The sequence below is a fragment of the Lucilia sericata genome, unplaced genomic scaffold (assembly GCF_015586225.1).
Source record: "Lucilia sericata isolate MDLA Ls3-8-SP2 unplaced genomic scaffold, ASM1558622v1 Contig001024F_arrow, whole genome shotgun sequence".
NCBI classification, from domain to species: domain Eukaryota; kingdom Metazoa; phylum Arthropoda; class Insecta; order Diptera; family Calliphoridae; genus Lucilia; species Lucilia sericata.
The window spans coordinates 153,760-176,300 of record NW_023995006.1 but is presented as its reverse complement, the minus strand read 5'-3'; the positions used below and the strand labels follow the sequence as shown (position 1 = coordinate 176,300).

The 22,541-nt window shown below is 32.1% G+C and overlaps 1 protein-coding gene across 1 annotated transcript in view; it reads left to right on the top strand.

Moving 5' to 3' along the window:
* The first annotated feature begins 6,200 nt into the window (after window positions 1-6,200).
* Window positions 6,201-22,541, top strand: part of LOC119609648 (box A-binding factor) — a 42,545-nt gene continuing 26,204 nt past the window's right edge. The window contains exons 1-2 of the mRNA XM_037964490.1: window positions 6,201-6,931; window positions 6,998-7,161. Of these exons, the coding sequence (XP_037820418.1) occupies window positions 6,201-6,931; window positions 6,998-7,161 (895 nt within the window). The remainder of the gene's footprint in view (window positions 6,932-6,997; window positions 7,162-22,541) is intronic.

Sequence of the window (22,541 nt, the reverse complement as noted above, 5' to 3'; positions counted from 1 at the left end):
CAACTCATCCACAGATGTCTTTTCTAGTTTATAAATATTCCATCAAAAATATCCAACAACTGTTTTAATAAAATTCTTTTCAAATTTCCTTAACTAGTTATTTAATCTTTTAACATAATATTCATATTTTAACTAATTTGCACGTTAAACATTTTTATTACTTTTAAATATTGATTTAATTGATTAATAAATAAATAAAAAAAATAATAAAAATCAAATTTCTTTTCTGCTTATACTCTTGTTTTGTCACTTTTAAATAAATTCTTTATAAATTATTTCCATTTTCTCTCGTTAGAAAACGAACATCATGGCATAAATCTTTGTTGTTGGTTTTATTTTTATTCTATTCTGTTCATACAACTCGCATCAAGTCCATTCATAAGGCATTTGGGCCAAAGCCGTCGTAAAGCAATTTGCTTAAGCCGTCATAAAAATAAAGTTTATTACACAACAACTATGAGTGGAGTGCGAAAGGGAGGGGGGGGGGGGGGGGTAGTAGTAGAGATTTTTAGACCCCAGAACGAAATAACAAACAAACAAATAACAGAAGAGAACAATACTGAACAAAATTGCTCGACCCATTGTCGTCGGTATAATAAAAAAACGTATTTTTGTAACTTTAAGCAGTTTCTTGTTTTCTTATACAGTTGTTTTGGTTTTTTCCTGTTCTTATGAGTTGTAGTGTAGTGACTTGCGTTCATTCACATTTAGTATGTTTGTACTCGTATGGGTAGTATATGGTGAAAAGTTAGGGTGTACCAGAATAAGAACTGAACTAAACTATAACTGAACTAGAACTGAACTAAAACTGAACTAGAACTAAACTAGAACTGAACTAGAACCGAACTAGAACTGAACTAGAACTGAACTAGAACTGAACTAGAACTGAACTAGAACTGACTAGAACTGAACTAGAACTGAACTAGAACTGACTAGAACTGAACTAGAACTGAACTAGAACTGAACTAGAACTGAACTAGAACTGAACTAGAACTGAACTAGAACTGAACTAGAACTGAACTAGAACTGAACTAGAACTGAACTAGAACTGAACTAGAACTGAACTAGAACTGAACTAGAACTGAACTAGAACTGAACTAGAACTAAACTAGAACTAAACTAGAACTGAACTAGAACTGAACTAGAACTGAACTAGAACTGAACTAGAACTAGAACTGAACTAGAACTGAACTAGAACTGAACTAGAACTGAACTAGAACTCAACTAGAACTGAACTAAAACTGAACTAGAACTGAACTAAAACCTAAATAGAACTGAACTAGAACTGAACTAGAACTGAACTAGAACTGAACTAAAACTGAACTAAAACTGAACTAAAACTGAACTAAAACTGAACTAAACTGAACTAGAACTGAACTAGAACTGAACTAGAACTGAACTAGAACTGAACTAGAACTGAACTAGAACTGAACTAGAACTGAACTAGAACTGAACTAGAACTGAACTAGAACAGAACTAGAACTGAACTAGAACTGAAGTAGAACTGAACTAGAACTGAACTAGAACTGAACTAGAACTGAACTAGAACTGAACTAGAACTGAACTAGAACTGAACTAGAACTGAACTAGAACTGAACTAGAACTGAACTAGAACTGAACTAGAACTGAACTAGAACTGAACTAGAACTGAACTAGAACTGAACTAGAACTGAACTAGAACTGAACTAGAACTGAACTAGAACTGAACTAGAACTAGAACTGAACTAGAACTGAACTAGAACTGAACTAGAACTGAACTAGAACTGAACTAGAACTGAACTAGAACTGAAATAGAACTGAACTAAAACTGAACTAGAACTGTGGACTAAACTCTAGTCCAGTCTATATGCCAGACTATAATAAAATAGTTAAGTCGATAATCGTATCATGTTTGTTTTCTATTAAGTATGATCAACGGACACCCTAAACATTGCCTGTCTTAAAATCATAAAAGTTGGTTGGCATGCGTTTTTATGCCAACACTGCCAAACAATATTGTTTAGACAATTCTAATGCGAAATTATGGGCAAATAAAAAAAAATTAAATTAAAAAAAAAAAAAACAAAACAACAAGAATATAAATTTATTTTAGACAAAGACCACAACAGTCTCTCCATGAGCAACTTAAGGGGTGTTTTAAAAGCCAAACAGTCTAAAATACAATTTTTGTTATGAATTTCAAATTAAAACAAAATCAATTAAGTAATTGAGAAATATAATACCAATTTAGTATTAACAATAATAAAGTGTTGTTTTAATGCAAATAAAATATAAAGAAAAGGATTAATAGAGGGTAAACAGATTCCTTCATTTGCAGTATTTTTAAAGACCTTTTAGAGAACAATAATGATGAATAGAAAAAAAGCTTAAATTTTAAATTATGAAAACAAATTTTCCAAAATGATTGTAAAAGCATTGTTTAGCCCAACACTATTGTCCTGTTGAGCATAAACACTCATGAGTCTAAAACACCAGCAGCTTAATGTTCCTTAACATTGTATAGATGATGGTGGGTATAATGGGTCATTTATAGAGAAAGTTTTTGAGGTTTGGGGGAGTCTATAGCTGATGACGATGATGATGATTTTGTTTTGAATAAACGATGACTGGACATTCACATGTCGCCGGCATATGTTTGCTTCTTTTTTTTGAAATACAAAAGAAAGAATGAATACTTTCTATTCATTACCAATAATACTTTTCTATTTTTCTAAGGGATGACCCTTGTCTTTTTTTTGTTGGTTTATGTTTTGTTAGGTTTGGGTCACTTCTCTTTACTGGTCTTGGTACTGCTTCATTGTCAGATTTGGTCTTTGTTTATTTCAGGCTTTTTTTGCTGTTTTGTGTGTTAAATACACTTCAGTTGGATTAAAATATAAAAGTGTTTAAGACACAATTTGGGGTTAAATATTCATAATGGTATTCTCCATAAAAGGGTTTGACTTGTAAAATACTTTTGTAAAATTTCTCCCGTAAGGCCGTCGGGCCTGTTCATGGCATTGAAGTGACGACCTAATAAATTTTTAAGATGTGTAAACAAATATTTACATCGTAAACTACAATGTACAAATTTAAGTGAAAATTAAGTTTAAGAATCGATTAAGTGCTGCAAATAAAATGAATTTAATTTAGCAACGAGGTCATTGCTTGGTTTAGAATAAAGAGCATAAAAGGGGTTTTGTTAGGACTATTGTTGAAAGCAAATAGTTGTGTTAATATTTATTTAGTTTGAAAGTTTTTAGTTGATAGAAATTTCTATAAAGAATCCTTTAACTGTGTTTAAAGCGGCATAAGCAAAACGGACAGACGGACGGACATTACTAAGCTCACCCTACACGCTATAAACACCTTTTGAAAAGTACATTTTATCAAATATTTTAGCAGAATTTTAGTAACGTAATTCTCTAGCATATGTCTGTAAAAATCCAAGACTTTAGCTCATAAGATAACTAAGGACTTTAGATAGTTGTTTTTAATTAACATACGGACAGACAGACAGACAGACAGACAGACAGACAGACAGACAGATAGACAGACAGACTTCACTAAATAAAATCCACTGTAAGCAAAAAGCTTTAGGAAGTTTATTTCAAACAATTATTTTAAAAGAATATCAATAATATATATCCGAGCGTATCTTTCTCCGACAACCAAGATTAAGGTCCATACAAGAGTACAGACTTTTCAAAATTTTATTTAAACCATTATACGGACAGACAGACATTACTAAATCGAATTCATTAAACTTAAAAAGCCTTTGGTAGCTTTATTTGAATAATAAGTTTTGTAAAATGTCAATAAAAAGAATGACTGGCGGATTTCAAGATTTAGAACCAAAGTTAAGTGAGGAGATAACTGGTGACCAAGAAAAATTTATTTCAACTAATATACAGACCGATGGATATTATTAAATCGTTTTCTTTATCAGTGGAAAGTCTTTGGAAATTCTATTTGCTCAACTATTTCTCGGGCGATTTAATTCACGGTTTAGTTCTTAGAGCGTTTAATCTAAGATTTAGGTCAATAGGATAAAGTGAACTTGAAAACTGAAATTTTAAAATTTTCTTCAAATATACGGACAGACGGACATTAACAAATCTACTTCAATAGCTGTAAACTACCTTTGGAATATGAGTTTAAACAAACAATTTTGCAGAATGCCCATAACAAAATTCTAGAGAATTTAGGTCCAGAAGTTGACAAAAGGTTTAGGTCCAAAAGTTAACAAAAGACTTTAAATAGTTGATTTAAACTAACATGGAAGGACGGACATCATTTAAACGGCAACATTAACTCCAACGAGTGTTTCATAATGTTCACTTCAGCAAACATTTCTCTAAATTGTAAGTTATATATCTTTGTCGGATATATATGTATAAACCAAGATTTCACTCTTTAAAATATCAGGAACCTTTAGGTTGTAGACCTTAACGAACGGAACGAAGGACACACTTCAATCTCATCAATATTTAAATGGATTTTATGGCCCCACAAATAAAAATTGTGGAAATTACAAATCAAACATGTGTAGAATATTTTGAAGATTACGACTCCACAAGATAACTGGCGTTCTCGAAAAATTCACAACAAAAAACATAAGGACAGACGGACATCACTGACGCCCTTAAATATCCAAAGACTTTGAAAGTTTAATTTGAACAAACGAATGGACAGACAGATATGGCTAAATCCCTAACGCTAGTTGAAAGAGTTTAGTGTATCGCTAATGGGGCGATTATTAGATTACAAGAAGATTTTGGTTGATACGATATCTGGGGTATTCAGAAATATGATTTCAAGAAATATATATATACTACAATACGGACGGATGTTACAAAATCGGCTACAGATTTGGTTAAATCCCTAACGCTAGTTGAAAGAGTTTAGTGTATTGCTAATGGGGCGATTATTAGATTACAAGAAGATTTTGGTTGATACGATATCTGGGGATTTCAAAAATATGATTTCAAAAAATATATATATGTACTACATTACGGACGGATGTTACAACATCGGGTCCTATCTATCAACTATGGGCCCGTCATAAAGTTTATTGAATTTAGAATACTCTGGAATATATATCGGACCCATATGATATCAGGGTCTTTTAAAAAATTACTCTAAAGTAACAGGTGGACTTTCTTTATCGTCTTTTTTATTTATGAAGGATGTTTTATGGGTCTTTGAATGAAAATTATAATTTCAATATGTTTAAGATTTACCCAAGATTTGATGCACAAGATATTCCCCCTGGATATATAGATATAACCCCATCTATCCCAAAGTACTTTTTATGTGAAATTTTGTAGAGAAACTTTAAAAAATGGAAACTGTAAATCTATTTTTTGTTAAAAAACTTAAAAATTTAAAACCGTTAAAGAAATTGTATCTTAAATTGTTTAAGATCAAGGGATTAAGGTTAAAATATGATAAATAATATAAAATATTAATTTTACAACTTTTGTTTTAAACAAAATTTTATAAAAATTAATCTATTGTTTTAAACACAAATACAAAATTTTCTCTCTATAAAGCAATGGGAATCGGTGTAAATATTTAACAGAGATTTCCGGTTTTGACAAGTCTTTTTTAAACATATATTTATAAATGTTTTTCTTATCTTAATCAAAACAATTAATCATAATTAATACCTAACTATTGTTTAACATTTTAAACAATGGAAAATTAACAAAAAAAAATTTTATATTAAAACAAATAAATTTGTTATTTGACTCTATTTTGAAAGTTATGACAGATTTCACACTGATTTTGTTTGAAAAAAATTAACAGGTATTTTCTCGTTTTAAGACAAAAACCTAAAACATAGATTTTAATTAAATGTCTAACATAACGCGCTAACAAATAATGTGTTAAAACTTCAAGGGGTGCCTAGTAAACAATATACGAAAAGGTGTTGCTTTCTTATGTAAATGAAAGAAAATTAATAAATCAATTTAAAAAAATTTATTTTAAAAATAAATCTAACTTTAACAAAAGGGTTTACAATTATAGGCCCCTTTGACTAATTGGATTTTTATTAATTTTTTTTTTTTTGTTTGTCTTTGCAGCATTGTTGGGGTTTTATTGGCAGCATCAGCAGCAGCAAGCAGAGGTGTCATCATAGTCTCTAAACATATTCAAACAATTTGTACTGGTGTTGTTGAAGTTGTTGTTAATAATTCTATGCTTGTCTGCCCAGAATGATGGAACATATTCCATCAATATCACTCTCTGGGATATCGTTAGCACATCCACTCTCTATCTCCACGGGACAAACACTCTCCAATCATTTTGGTAATAGTTCATCGGCAGTTAGTTCTTCAACCGGTAGTCATATTGAACAGTTAGCAGCAGCGGTACATCATCAGCATCATCAACAGCAACAGGCCCAACAGCAGCAGCATCAGCATCATCATAATAGTCATTTGAATTCCGCCTCTAGTCTACAACAGAGCGGAGGTAATCATTTGACTTTAAATTCTTTGTGTGGTTTACAAAGTGTTCAACATTCGACGGCTCCTACATTGGTCTCGCACAGTAACTCGGTTAGCAGTAGTTCTCAGCATTTGCAACAGAATTCTTCAGCTCATAATTATATATTACATCACGCTTCTCATCCCTCCAGTCACTTGCAAACGGTTGCTACTTCGCACTCCAATAGCTCGCCCTCACTGCACTCTCATCCTCTATCTTCCTCCTCCAGCCGTTCTTTGGCTTCTTTAAGGCAAACAGATCACTTAAATCACTCCTCGGCTAATCACAGCCACTCCTCAACGGCGGCTGATAACAGTTCCGTAGCAACGTCTTCAGCAAATTCTTCAGCCATGGCGGCGGCTGCAGCGGCTCACCTGCATCACAGTGCCCAATCATCGCCCATGACAAATTTACATCAAAATATGGGCAGTCTTATGAATAGTGGCGGTAGCGCTAGGTGGGTTTTAATTTAATACCATGTCTCCAGTAAATGGTCTCATTTTAATTGTTCCCTTTTTCTCAGCGATGTCTTTTTTAGCCTGATGATACAAAATACAACGAAACGTCAAAACGAAGAACATATAAAACGTCCAATGAATGCTTTCATGGTGTGGTCGCGGCTGCAGCGCAGAAAAATTGCCCAAGACAATCCAAAAATGCACAATTCGGAAATATCGAAGAGATTGGGTAAGTGGGATTTTAAACGACAACATTTATAAGATACAAAAGCTTTTTGTTAACTATTGTTTTTATACAAAACTTTGGAACTGGGATATCAAGAAATATTGTGGTGGTCGTGGTTTTTTGTAATTTAAAACAGAAACTTTCTCGAAGGTATGTTTGTTTGGAATTGGTTCCTTAAGATATCGGGGGTCTTTGTGTAAATGATTTCAATTTACGTATGGAAAGACGGACATTACTAAATTGACTTCAATTTCTAAAACGAATAGAAATTGGTATATAGCGTAAAGTTCCATGAAATAAGTTAGTGTCCTCGTAGTGTTCCTCGTTATAGTCAATTTTGATAATTTTAAATGCAAAGTTTTCCAACGTTTGCCTGAAAGATTACGGCAAGAATTGGATCCGCAAGATCTTAAATACAGATTTCAGGAGTGGTCTACGTCAGCGCCTACCTTGACAAACTAAGCTTACGGTAGTCTTTTTCAACCACACGCTGAGCTAGAGGCGACTTAACTACGCCCCTTTTTGACTTGCTAAGATCAATAAAGTATCAATTACTGAAACCGATCCATGTATAAGCTCTTTACTTAAGTACTCGAGCAATATAATGTCTGACCATTACAGTTTCGTTGTGGAATGTTTGGCAAATCTTCAGATGATATCTAAAGTCTTCCTCGACTGCTAAAGTCTCTGTTGTTTCGACAACTGCACTTAGAACCGTATTTGGTAGGCAAAAGTATGATATCTATCAATAAGTCTAGACATCGTTCCTTCCACACATGCGGTAGTTAAGGAATGCACAGAGTAAACTTTGACAAAAATCCCGGAAAAAGAAGAGAAGTGATAATACCATTACCGAACCTTATATATCATCCGGCACACACAAGATAAAACCCATACAACTAATACTTTCATGAGAGAGTGTGTAGCTAGTTCCACATACTCTCTCTATAGCGATCCGGTGACATCAACTAGTCTAGACATCGTTTCTTCCACACATGCGGTAGTTAAGGAATGCACAGAGTCCCGGAAAAAGAAGGGAAGCGATAACACAGGGATAGGATACCACACAATTTTATCACCATCCAACCCATCACAGAACCTTATATTTCATCCAACACATACAAGACAAAACCCATACAACACATATAGTCATGAGAGAGTGCGTAGCTAGTTCCACATACTCTCTCTATAACGATCCGGTGACAGCAAATCATTCCTAACATTTAGTCTCATAATCACTGCTTCGTTGGGTGATGTTGCCGAGACAAAATCAATCTTTAAACCAATATTCCTTTCCCACGATTTGGGTTTAAACTACGTGCAACTCGAAGGAACCTTTCTAACATACACTACAAGGCAAAGTCGGAAACAATGAACGACAGGCAACCAGATAAGTACCAGGTACCAGATAAGTAAGGATCTCTGGTAGGACCACGAGTCAATTGACTACTGTTGGAGTCATTTATAACCTCAGGATTCCAATAGCAGGAGAGGGCGGTCAACCAAGGTAGTAACATGCCCCAGGTTGTTATCAAAAAAATTCGAAAAGTTGATTTGGGTTTCAACTAAGTGCACCTCGAAGGGACCTTTCCAATATCCACCACAAGCCAAAGTCCGAAACAATGAACGGCGAGCAACCGGTACCAGATATGTTAGAATCTCTGTAACTTATGGAGTATGATGCCTCAAGATTCCAATAACACCATAGTGATGGCAGTTCATCGATGACACATGCTCCAGGTTGATTTGATATCATTCGAAGAAGATATTCGGCAATAATTGATGCCTGAACATCACTAAATTTATTTCGCTATCTAAAGCATCATATTTACTCGATTCCTTCCTCTTTTAGCGGGAAAGTTCACAAAGTTTAAACCATCATTGTTGTTGTAATAGTACCACTACCAACCATTCTACACTTGTTCTATTTATAATGAAACTCTTTTCAAAGGTTTCATCTTTCTAAACTAAACAAACTTTCAAAATATGAGAACAAAAACCCAAAAAACACTTAAACAAATTTGTTTTCACACTTAGATGTCTTCTCCCAGGCTTTTTAAACACCTACAGCCTGCACCAAGCCATCAACAATTGTTTAAATAACTACTTTGACCTAAGCACTTTTATAATCTCTTGCCTAGCTTTCAAATATTGAATGTAAAACATTTTAAATGAATATTCAATTAGAAAAAAACCCTCAAATTTCGCCATAATCATTGGCACACTCAGTTCAACACATTTCCCACACACTCTCTCTATCCCTTAGCCGCTAACACTTTACTTTCCTTTAAACAGTTGGCCGTTGAATGACTAAACTAAATTTGATTCAAAATCCTTAACGAGCAAACGAGTGTTTGACAGACAGACAGACAAGCCAGTTAACAATTTTTTGTATTAATATTGTATGTCTAGATAAATTTTTTGAAGCGAATGACAAAGATGACATCAACTGTCAAACAATGACACTAGTTTTATCACAAACATAAAACAAACAAATAGATTTTTCCAAAATGACACAACACTATACAGGAGTAAAGAGAGAGAGAGAGATTAAGCTCTTTAAAAACCACTACTCCCTAAAGCTACCAAAAATGAAGGGTTGCCAAAATCACGCCCCTGAACAAAACATAATCTCAGATATCAACCTTTTTGTTGCAAGTTAACTAGTTGCAGCTTAGTTAAGTAGTTCGCTTTAAATAATCCCCGTTTAAGCCAAATGAGAAAATAGATGACGCGTGTCCCACAAGTAATGCTAAACAACCAGTCATGTAACCACTGATTGAGAATCTTACAAAAATTTTTTTAATTTAATTTGAATTCAATTCCATATACATATATGAGTAGTTTGGGTTTTAATTTTTCCAGCCCAAAATCAGCTTGTCATATATAGGGTGTATTTGCCTTACGTTTGACACGTGTCCTTGGTACTGTATTAACTTTACTCTCTATTATTATTTCAATACAACGTCGTCACTTTTCTTACTACTCTACCACCCCACCCCCTTCCTCCTTCTATACTAATCCACATTTGATGCCGACGAGACGAGATTTCTTTTAATGTAACTTTTTCATTTAGCATAACAAAGGACCAGAGTATGGTGATGTCTTTAAAATTACCCAAAATTTCTTAGACACCAGGCATATTGTCAATTGTTGTGACACAATGACACAGCGAAGGCAAACGAATTTGCTGAAACACTAACGCTGTTTGACAGACTTTGCCTGTTTCAACACAGATAGTCAGCAAATAAACTAGAAATTTATCGTCTTAAATATCATAAGCACCTTGTGTTAAGGATAATTGAAAATTGTTAAGAAAAATACCACAACCTGATTTATATTTCTAAAGGTATTTGCATTAATTATTATAAAATAAATATGCGAAAATTTTAAGGGAATAAGTGTGAATGTAGAAATGTTGCATATAAATGAAAATTATCTTTAATTGAAAACTATTTCCCAGATTAGTTGTTTGAAAAAAGATTTTCCTCTTGGTTTAACATTTAATTTAAAGATAAGACAATGTTATTCAATATCATGCACAATGAGGGATTTGAGATAGCTTATGGACTCTAAGTTTCCTCGGAGACAACAATCTTCACTAAAAAATTTTGGAAGTACGCTAAGATCAGCCTTAGCTTATACTCCCTATAGGCACAACTACACAGACTCCGACGAGAGGTCAGAGAAACTCTTTTTTCCACAACCATTCCCATGGAAAGCTTAAAAATCCTCGAATCAATATGATCCTTTATCAATCCTTGCTATTCTCTTCATCATTGAGACTAATGATCATGGAAATCAATAACCGGAAATGATTGTATATGTCAAATTAAACGTGTTAGATGATTATCTTAATAAGAATATCACATTTAGATCAATTGAATAGGGAAACTTCGATCGTTTACTTTCCTTTCCGAGTGATAAAGGAGATTACGAAACGTGATCTCCACTAATTATGTGGATGTTGTAAATTGTTAGGCAAGTATTGCTTGTATATAGGTATGATCTTTTTCCAAATGATCCATTAGCCATTTAGGGATCAATTGTATAGGGAAGACGCTCGATCACTTTCCTTTCCGAGTGATAAACGAGATTATGTGGATGTTGTAAATTGTTAGGCGAGTATTGCTTTATATAGGTAGGATCTCTTTCCAAATGATCTATAAGCCATTTAGGGATCAAGAGAATTCTGGTTCTGAACAAGCAGAAGTAAAAGATGTAAAATTTCTCAAATAGAAATCTGTGAAAATCTAAGATCACTAAGAGTTCTTTAGACGTTAAGATATATGGGGAAGTCGCGACATAACTCCAGCAAACGTCAATTCTTCAATCCGAATATTCAAGTTGTACAACTCTATAGGATAATCCCTTTTAAAGCGAAGGTTTGTCTTATATTAACACAATCCGATGTTTTAAACGGATTTAGAAGAATAAATACTTTTGTTCATGATCGAAGAGAACTGGCTAACCTAGATCCTCTAACACGGATGTTCAAATTGTATCACTTTATAGATTAACCCGTTTAAAACGTAGATTTTATGCCGTTGAAAAGTGGTAGTATTGACTTGCACGAAGATGGATCTATAGGATAATCCGTTTTAAAACGAAGATTTAACTTATATTAACACAATCCGATGTTTTTAAAGGATTTATAACAATAAATACTTTTGTTCATGATCGAAGAGAACTGACTAACCTATATCCTCTAATACGGATGTTCAAATTATTGGACTTTATAGGTTAACCCGTTGTAAACGCAGATTTCATGCCGTTGAAAAGTGTCAGTTTTGATGTGCACGAAGATTGATCGCTGGATGATTGCTATAAGCATGATCAGTTGAATTTATCGGATATGAACATTAGGAATTACCTTCGCACATGATCGTAGTGTATTGACTCAGATGTCACAAAGGAATCTTAGTTGTAGGACTAAAGTGCCTTACTAAATGGGATCGCTAGTTGAGTGCTATAAGAGTAATCAGACGAATTTATTGGATATGGACATTTGAAGATATATCTTAAAGGGACCATAGTTGTAGAACTAAAAAGTACTACTAACTGTTGCAAAATAGAGATATTTGTTTCGATGTTGAAAATCAGAGAACGAACGAGTTTAGTGTGTAGTCTCCTTTCCCCGATAATAAGTCAGGAATAAGCTGGTAGAGGCTTATTTCAGGAGAGGAATAGAATCCAATCACTTTTCTTTCTTGATGTTTTAGATTCTTGCCCACAGTTTGGTTTGAATGTCAGCAAACTTCTTGACATCGAAAACAATCATTGTTGGACGTTATCTTTAAGTCCAATGTTCTCTGACCAAAACTAAAGAGGTAGAATTTCATTTGTAATGGTTTTTGCACTTCGTGGATGAAACATTCTTCCAGAAATCGGACAAATAACTTGTTTCGACAAAAAACAAATTTTTCAGCAACTTTCGCTTAAAATCCGGAATATTAGGCAGTAAGTAATGTCTTACAAAACGATCTTATCCGATTTTTAGGGATCATACATTTCATTAAGCCAACTGAATTGGATAAGAGGAAAAGTAAGCAAGATAAACTACTGGGATGTTTAATATTTAGAGAAGTTTTAGTTCAAAAACTCAAGTCTTCCACTTAAAACTTTTGATCAAATACCGCTAAAATCTTTAAAGATTTTATTCTTCATTTAAGCAAAAACTCAAGAGCCAAACAATTTATTTCAATGACTAACACAATTTTTGTGAAAATAACAATGAAATGATTTGTTATTCTTTTCCACAACACACAGAAACCCCAACAATTTTTCTATACATATATATAGAAAACAGGATAATGCTTATTTTCAATTATATAATCGAAATAGTTTGTTGTTTGTTATTGTTACTGTTATTATTATGATTATGATAAGTATTTAATGTATTTTTCACAATATTGTTGTTGTTGCGGTGGCTAAAGGTTTACTCTCACTTAGGATATAAAAAAGGATATAAAAAACAAACTATGAGCTGTAGTTGTGTGTGTGTAAACAAAACATATTGCTGCTGCTGCTACTGTTGTTGTTATTATTACTACTATTATAATGGTTGTTATTATTTTTATTCTGTGAAGTAAAAAATATTTTTTTAAGGGAAAAATAAAAAAAAAAACTAAATAGAAAACATATTTCCAATCACCTCTTTGTTAAAAGTACTCGGGGTACTTGAGTTATGAAATAAAAAAAAAATATCTAAAAAATATTAACTAACTGTTATTATTTTTTTCCATTTTTTGGGTTCTGCTAACAATGTTGAAGTTGATGTCTGTTGCCTAAGCCTGTGAAGGACAACCTAATAATACAAGTACTTGTTAAACACCCTTACCGCTTTTATAAAATACTGTTTCAGCAACCGGAAACAAAAAAAGAACTCTGTCTTTCTCATACAGTTGAAAAAAAAAAAAATAACAAAAAAGAATTCAAAAATTCAATTGTTACATTTTGGCGAAGCTTTTTGTAAAATGAGAATATTGTAACGAACGCAGGCAGTAATGAAAATATATTTTTTTCAAAACTAAAAAACATAAATGGTTGGATGATGCTTGAAGTGTATAGAATTGAAAAAAATAAAATCAGTGAGTAAATGGTGGGTTTGCCAAACAATATGTTTCCTGAATCTATCACAGTGTCTCAGTTTTCTGTCATATTGGGTTTGGCAACAGCAACGGCAGACGTTGACTACCAGGACAATATGTTTCTGTTATATTTGTGGTTGTTGTTGCATTAGCATCCTTTGTTGTAAAAAAACAATTTTTGATTAGGAAATTAAATCATATTTATCTGAAGTGGTCTATCTATCATCAAACCGCAAACTGCAAACACAAAAATAAACAATAAACAACAAACAACAAATAGCTCGAGAAAATAAACTTTAAACTAAATTGAAGAGGATGTGAAGCGTACAAAATGGAAATGAATAGAAACGAAATTTATCACAGTACTAGAAGTAATTAGAGGGTTAGTGGGACAAACAGCTAAATGCAAAAAACTATAGTTCAGACTATAGCCTACACTATAGTCTGGACTATAATCTTGGCTATAGTCTGGACTATAGTCTTGGCTATAGTCTGGACTATAGTCTTGGCTATAGTCTGGACTATAGTCTTGGCTATAGTCTGGACTATAGTCTTGGCTATAGTCTGGACTATAATCTTGGCTATAGTCTGGACTATAGTCTTGGCTATAGTCTGGACTATAGTCTTGGCTATAGTCTGGACTATAGTCTTGGCTATAGTCTGGACTATAGTCTTGGCTATAGTCTGGACTATAGTCTTGGCTATAGTCTGGACTATAGTCTTGGTTATAGTCTGGATTATAGTCTTGGCTATAGTCTGGACTATAGTCTTGGCTATAGTCTGGACTATAGTCTTGGCTATAGTCTGGACTATAGTCTTGGCTATAGTCTGTACTATAGTCTTGGCTATAGTCTGGACTATAGTCTTGGCTATAGTCTGGACTATAGTCTTGGCTATAGTCTGGACTATAGTCTTGGCTATAGTCTGGACTATAGTCTTGGCTATAGTCTGGACTATAGTCTTGGACTATAGTCTTGGCTATAGTCTGGACTATAGTCTTGGCTATAGTGTGGACTATAGTCTTGGCTATAGTGTGGACTATAGTCTTGGCTATAGTGTGGACTATAGTCTTGGCTATAGTGTGGACTATAGTCTTGGCTATAGTGTGGACTATAGTCTTGGCTATAGTCTGGACTATAGTCTTGGCTATAGTCTGGACTATAGTCTGGACTATAGCCTTTTACATAGTCTTATACATAGTTTAATATATAGTCTAGTTTAATCTATAAGGTAATCTAAAGTATAATCTATAACAAAGTCTTTGGTCTTGTCTTTAGTCTATGTTATAGTCTAGTCTATAGACTAGTCTATAGTCTAGTCTATAGACTAGTCTATAGTCTAGTCTATAGTCTTGTCTATGGTCTAGTCTATAGTCGAGTCTATAGTCTAGTCTATAGTCGTGTCTATAGTGGAGTCTATGGTCTAGTCTATAGTCGAGTCTATAGTCTAGTCTATAGTCTAGTCTATAGTCTAGTCTATAGTCTAGTCTATAGTCTAGTCTATAGTCTAGTCTATAGTCTAGTCTGTAGTCTAGTCTATAGTCTAGTCTATAGTCTAGTCTATAGTCTAGTCTATAGTCTAGTCTGTAGTCTAGTCTATAGTCTAGTCTATAGTCTAGTCTATAGTCTAGTCTGTAGTCTAGTCTATAGTCTAGTCTATAGTCTACTCTATAGTCTAGTCTATAGTCTACTCTATAGTCTAGTCTATAGTCTACTCTATAGTCTAGTCTATAGTCTACTCTATAGTCTAGTCTATAGTCTACTCTATAGTCTAGTCTACAGTCTACTCTATAGTCTAGTCTATAGTCTAGTCTATAGTCTAGTCTATAGTCTAGTCTATAGTCTAGTCTATAGTCTAGTCTATAGTCTAGTCTATAGTCTAGTCTATAGTCTAGTCTATAGTCTAGTCTATAGTCTAGTCTATAGTCTAGTCTATAGTCTAGTCTATAGTCTAGTCTATAGTCTAGTCTATAGTCTAGTCTATAGTCTAGTCTATAGTCTAGTCTATAGTCTAGTCTATAGTCTAGTCTATAGTCTAGTCTATAGTCTAGTCTATAGTCTAGTCTATAGTCTAGTCTATAGTCTAGTCTATAGTCTAGTCTATAGTCTAGTCTATAGTCTAGTCTATAGTCTAGTCTATAGTCTAGTCTATAGTCTAGTCTATAGTCTAGTCTATAGTCTAGTCTATAGTCTAGTCTATAGTCTAGTCTATAGTCTAGTCTATAGTCCAGTCTAGTCTAGTCTATAGTCTAGTCTATAGTCTAGTCTATAGTCTAGTCCTATAGTCTAGTCTATAGTCTATAGTCTAGTCCTATAGTCTAGTCTATAGTCTAGTCTACAGTCTAGTCTATAGTCTAGTCTATAGTCTAGCCTATAGTCTAGTCTATAGTCCTAGTCTATAGTCTAGTCTATAGTCTAGTCTATAGTCTAGCCTATAGTCTAGTCTATAGTCTAGTCTATAGTCTAGTCTATAGTCTAGCCTATAGTCTAGCCTAGTCTATAGTCTAGCCTATAGTCTAGTCTATAGTCTAGCCTATAGTCTAGTCCACAGTCTAGACAATATACTATATTCTGGACTATAACCTAGTCTATAGTTGTATTTTCCTTATAATTACATCACTTGGTTTAGAAACCTTATTTGGCAATAATTTTTTTTCTAGAAATCATTACCTATTGTACATTACATCACACTCAGAGACATTACACAGACCATATTTAATTTGTGTCAACTTTAACCCTCTCCCCCAACAGGGAAGCCATATACGAATGAATGTAGAATATGGTACCTTAGTCTGGAGTTGACAAAAGTTTACCATTGTTTACAATTTGTTAAGCAAAGACGTCGTCATTTTCGAAGTGAAAAAATGGAAAACCTTTTAACTTGCCTTTTGTTTTAAGAATTTTAATTAATTTGCTTGCCTGTTGTTGTTGCTATTGTTTCTTGACTTTTGTTTTTGCGAAGCCATTCTTGTATTAAATAGAACAATGTATACAGCAACAACAAACAACTCTTTTTTTCTTGCAATTTTACTCCACAACAAAAATTCTTACAGGAAAAAAAACCCAATAACAACAACATCAACAATACTACAAACTAATGTTCGCAGTCAAGCTCATGTTTTGTTATTGTTGTTTTCTAACTGCATATTATTACTCTTGCTAATGGCAACCTGTATGTGAGCAGAGTTTATTAAACTGGTTCAATTAAATGTATGTTTGTGATGATGTTTGCATGTCTCACGAGTAAACGACCATGTACGAGTTCATCAATTTATGTTTTTTTTTTCGCTTAATTTCAATTTCTTATTGTTGCTGTTGCTTGTGATATGCGTGGGGGGCTTCTTTTCTCAAGTTATTTGTTTTTGCTCAACTGCATAACAATTCATTCGTGATTAATTATAATTGTTGTTGTTATTAATGTTGTAGTTGTCGTTTTCGTCAATCTTCGTCTTCATTTTCATAATTATTTTTGTTGTTGTTTTGTTAGCTGTTGTTATTCTGTTCGATTTCTATTACAATTTGTTTTAATGATTATTTTTGTTTTTACATACATATTTGTTGTTGTTTTTTCATTGTTTAGAAAATTAATGTAGAATGTTGTTGTAGTGTAAAGTAAAAAATACACTGACGACTCAGTTAATAAGGAAAATGCATACAGAATTATAAAATGAAAAATTTCAATGAAATATGATCAATCGTGAAAATTTTTTAAAAATCGCTGTATCATAAAATTTATTTATACATCAGTTCTAGTTCAGTTCTAGTTAAGTTCTAGTTAAGTTCTAGTTCAGTTCTAGTTCAGTTCCATTTCTGTTCTAGTTCTGTTCTAGTTCTGTTCTAGTTCAGTTCCATTTCTGTTCTAGTTCTGTTCTAGTTCTGTTCTAGTTCTGTTCTAGTTCTGTTCTAGTTCTGTTCTAGTTCTGTTCTAGTTCTGTTCTAGTTCTGTTCTAGTTCTGTTCTAGTTCTGTTCTAGTTCTGTTCTAGTTCTGTTCTAGTTCTGCTCTAGTTCTGTTCTAGTTCTGTTCTAGTTCTGTTCTAGTTCTGTTCTAGTTCAGTTCTAGTTCTGTTCTAGTTCTGTTCTAGTTCTAGTCTGTTCTAGTTCTGTTCTAGTTCTAGTTCTGTTCTAGTTCTGTTCTAGTTCTGTTCTAGTTCTGTTCTAGTTCTGTTCTAGTTCTGTTCTAGTTCTGTTCTAGTTCTGTTCAAGTTCTGTTCTAGTTCTGTTCTAGTTCTGTTCTAGTTCTGTTCTAGTTCTGTTCTAGTTCTGTTCTAGTTCTGTTCTAGTTCTGTTCTAGTTCTGTTCTAGTTCTGTTCTAGTTCTGTTCTAGTTCTGTTCTAGTTCTGTTCTAGTTCTGTTTTAGTTCTGTTTTAGTTCTGTTCTAGTTCTGTTCTAGTTCTGTTCTAGTTCTGTTCTAGTTCTGTTCTAGTTCTGTTCTAGTTCTGTTCTAGTTCTATTCTAGTTATATTCTAGTTATATTCTAGTTCTGTTCTAGTTCTGTTCTAGTTCTGTTCTAGTTCTGTTCTAGTTCTGCTCTAGTTCTGTTCTAGTTCTGTTCTAGTTCTGTTCTAGTTCTCTTCTAGTATTGTTCTAATTTTGTTCTTTCTGTTCAAGTTCTCTTCTAGTACTGTTCTAGTTCTGTTCTTTCTGTTCAAGTTCTGTTCTAGTATTAGTTTTGTTCTGGTTCTACATCAGTTCTAGTTTAGTTCTTATTCAATTCTTATTCTAGTTTAGTGCTGGTTCAGCTTTGTTTTAGTCCTAGTTCTGTGTAAATAATTTCACCTTTTGAATCATGTGTTTTCTCCCTTTAATTTGATTACAATTCATTAACTTCTATTGCCTACTTTAAGGTTTTTAAATAAAAATTTGTTAACTTTTTTTACTTTCGTTCAACAACTTTTTAACTTTAAGAGACGCGGTTCATTGATAAAAATTGTACATTTAATTAATCACACAATATTTCATTTATTATTTTTTTATATTCTTTGTTTGTTTTTATATTTATTTCAACAGAAAAAGTAAAAATTTCATTTAAAAAGCTGAACTGAACAAAACAAAAGTAAAACATATAAACAAACACAAACTCCAGACTATAATTAATGACAGTTACAATCTCAAATACAATTACCATGAATTACGTGAAAAAAAATATAACGGGGAGAGAACTCTCAATATAATAATTTTTGTGAAGCACACACTTGAGTGAATGTATGTGTGTGCTTTTTTACTCTTTTTTTTATTTTTCCTGTTTTAATAGAAGTTGTTGTTGGTTTTTTCATTCATTATTGTTGTGTTACTGTTTTTTTGCTCCCATTTAGCCTTTAAAAAGGAAATTCGCACCGCCATTTTTTTTGTAACCTTTTCAATTTGAGGTTTTTTGTGTTGTTGTTGGGAAAGAGAGGTGGGTGTTTGGTTGTATGAATGGTATTTTTTCCTGTTTGGTTTGTTATTTATTTAAATAATATTGTACAGTATAAAATAATGAGCTCTTTGCAAGTCTTTTGTTTAACAAAAAGTTGGTTTTTTATTATTTCATTATATTATTATTAAAAAAAAAATTGGAAACAAAAAAATGTTACATTTCAAGTGTAAAAGTTTGACATTGCTATAATGTGGCAACTGTTTCTCAGTTTTATTTATTCATTCATTCATTTATTGAACAAAATGGCCGACTCTCTACAATTAAAGTGTTTGAGTTTGGTTGTTGTTGGAGTTTGTAGTTGAAATGGAATTGTAGTAAATCAGTTTTTGGCTAAAATTCTTAATTAAAGGTGACTTTACACTAGCAATCAAATATTTAAATAGATTTGTTTAATTGAAAAACTTAACGAAACTTTATTTTTCCCAACGAAAGCAAATTTTCTAAAAAAGCAAGTAATTTACGTTATAAATCTACTAAAACTTGTAATTTTTGATCATTTAAAAAACTTAACGAAATATAAATTTTCTGCAAGATATAAATTTTTAGGGAAATTTTAATATATTCGCTGATAATTAGAAAATTACTTCTTCAATCTTTAAACGATTTTAACTTTTGATCATTTTTTAAACTTAACGAAACTTTATTCTTCTGAACGAAAGAAATTTTTAAGAAAATTTTAACATATTCGTTTAAAACAAGTAATTAAATTTTAAAAACTACAAAAAAAAATTATTTTTGAGCATTTAAAAAACTTAACGAAACTTTATTTTTTTAACGAAAGGAATTTAAACGAAAAATTTTTAAAATTCATTCAGTTCTAATGAACTTTTCCTTAAATCCAATAAAATTTTTCTTTTTTGGTCATTTAAAAAACTTAACGAAACTTTATTTTTTTAACGAAAGAATATTTTATAGAAATTTTAACACATTCGTATAACTTGGTTAAGCTGTTATTTTAAACTGCTTAAAATTTGTATTTCTGTGCATTTAAAAAACTTAACGAAACTTTATTTTTCTGAACGAAAGATAATTTTACAGAAATTTTAACACATTCGTAAAGCTTAGTTAAGCTATTATTTTAAATTGTTTAAAATTTTTATATTTGTGAATTTAAAAAACTTAACGAAACTTTATTTTTTTAACGAAAGAAGTTTTTATGAAAATTTTATCAAATTCGTTCAATATTGCTCAAATACTACCCAAATCTAGAAAAAATTTTTGCATTTTGATCACTTTAAAAACTTAACGAAACTTTATTTTCTCAACAATAGAATTTTTAATAAAAATTTGACATAATATTTTAATATTAGTTAACCTACTAACTAAATTCGTTCAATATTTAATAAATTTTCAACTTATTTTTACTTGACGAAACTTTATTTTTCCCACTTTAATTAATTTCTTATACAATATTCAGCTTTATTTATCTTTCTTTACCTTCTGCTAGTGTAAACACTTTTTCCATTATTAGCTGTTATTTAGCATTAAACTTTCTCTAATACCTTTGGGCTTTTGCAAACTGACTAAAACATTCTTTGCATTTAATTGTAAAAGTTTTTAATTAAAACTTAAATTCATTCAATCATACTTTATGAAAAACTTTGTTTGAAATTTAAATTTTTATACAATTCAATAGAATTTAGTGTCTCTCTCTACTTTAAAAGCACTCTAATCAATAATAAATATGACATTGGCATAATCCTTCAATACAATTAAACTTTCAAGCCATATTTGGCAGTTTACAATAACAACAAAAGCAAACAAACAATTGTTGAAAAAAAGAGAACTTTTCAATTTGGTTTGTAAAGCGAAAAAAGTAAACATCAACAACAACAACAACTACAAGAAAAAATAATAATAAAAAGTAAGTTTTAACCTTTTTTGGCTAAAGCTTAAGCGTATATTTGAATTGATACAGCCCCTTTAACAGTGAAAACTCCCTCGTTTCCTCACTCCCTTTTTTAGTTTGTTGTTTTCATTGTTATACAACAGAGGCTCCCCTTTCTGGCTCTAGTTTAAACAAGGGAAAGAGAGAGAGTGAGAGCATGTACTCGATAACAAAATACAATTTCGACAATGTTATCAAACAAAGGACAATAGCTGCAACTGACAGCAAATATTATGCTTCTGTCAATTGACAAAATGGATGTTTAAAATGGAATTGTATTTCGTTATACAAATAATATAGAAAATAATGTATTTGTTAGTTGAAATAACAAAGAAAAAAATTGAATTTAAAATAAGTTTTAAAAAAAGTTTTAAATATTTTGAAAGTTAATATAAAAAGTTAAAGTAACATAAAGAATAATTTAAAAAAATGTATAAGAATTTGTTTAATAGCAAAGCTAAGACTTACCAATTGCTTACAACAAATTTAAAGAAATCTGAAAAGAAATAAAAAAATTAGTAAATTTTAGAATCAATATTGAAAACTGAAACAGAACCAAAACCAGAAGAAAACTAGAACTGAACTAGAATAGAACTAGAACAGAACTAGAACAGAACTAGAACAGAACTAGAACAGAACTAGAACAGAACTAGAACAGAACTAGAACAGAACTAGAACAGAACTAGAACAGAACTAGAACAGAACTAGAACAGAACTGGAGCAGAACTAGAACAGAACTAAAACTAGAACAGAACTAGAACAGAACTTGAACAGAACTAGAACAGAACTAAAACTAGAACATAACTAAAACTAGAACAGAACTAGAACAGAACTAGAACAGAACTAGAACAGAACTAGAACAGAACTGGAACTGAACTGGAACTGAACTAGAACTGAACTAGAACTGAACTAGAACTAGAACTGAACTAGAACTGAACTAGAACTGAACTAGAACTGAACTAGAACTGAACTAGAACTGAACTAGAACTGAACTAGAACTGAACTAGAACTGAACTAGAACTGAACTAGAACTGAACTAGAACTGAACTAGAACTGAACTAGAACTGAACTAGAACTGAACTAGAACTGAACTAGAACTGAACTAGAACTGAACTAGAACTGAACTAGAACTGAACTAGAACTGAACTAGAACTGAACTAGAACTGAACTAGAACTGAACTAGAACTGAACTAGAACTGAACTAGAACTGAACTAGAACTGAACTAGAACTGAACTAGAACTGAACTAGAACTGAACTAGAACTGAACTAGAACTGAACTAGAACTGAACTAGAACTGAACTAGAACTGAACTAGAACTGAACTAGAACTGAACTAGAACTGAACTAGAACTGAACTAGAACTGAACTAGAACTGAACTAGAACTGAACTGGAACTGAACTGGAACTGAACTGGAATTAAACTGGAACTGAACTAGAACTGAACTTGAACTGAACTAGAACTGAACTAGAACTGAACTAGAACTGAACT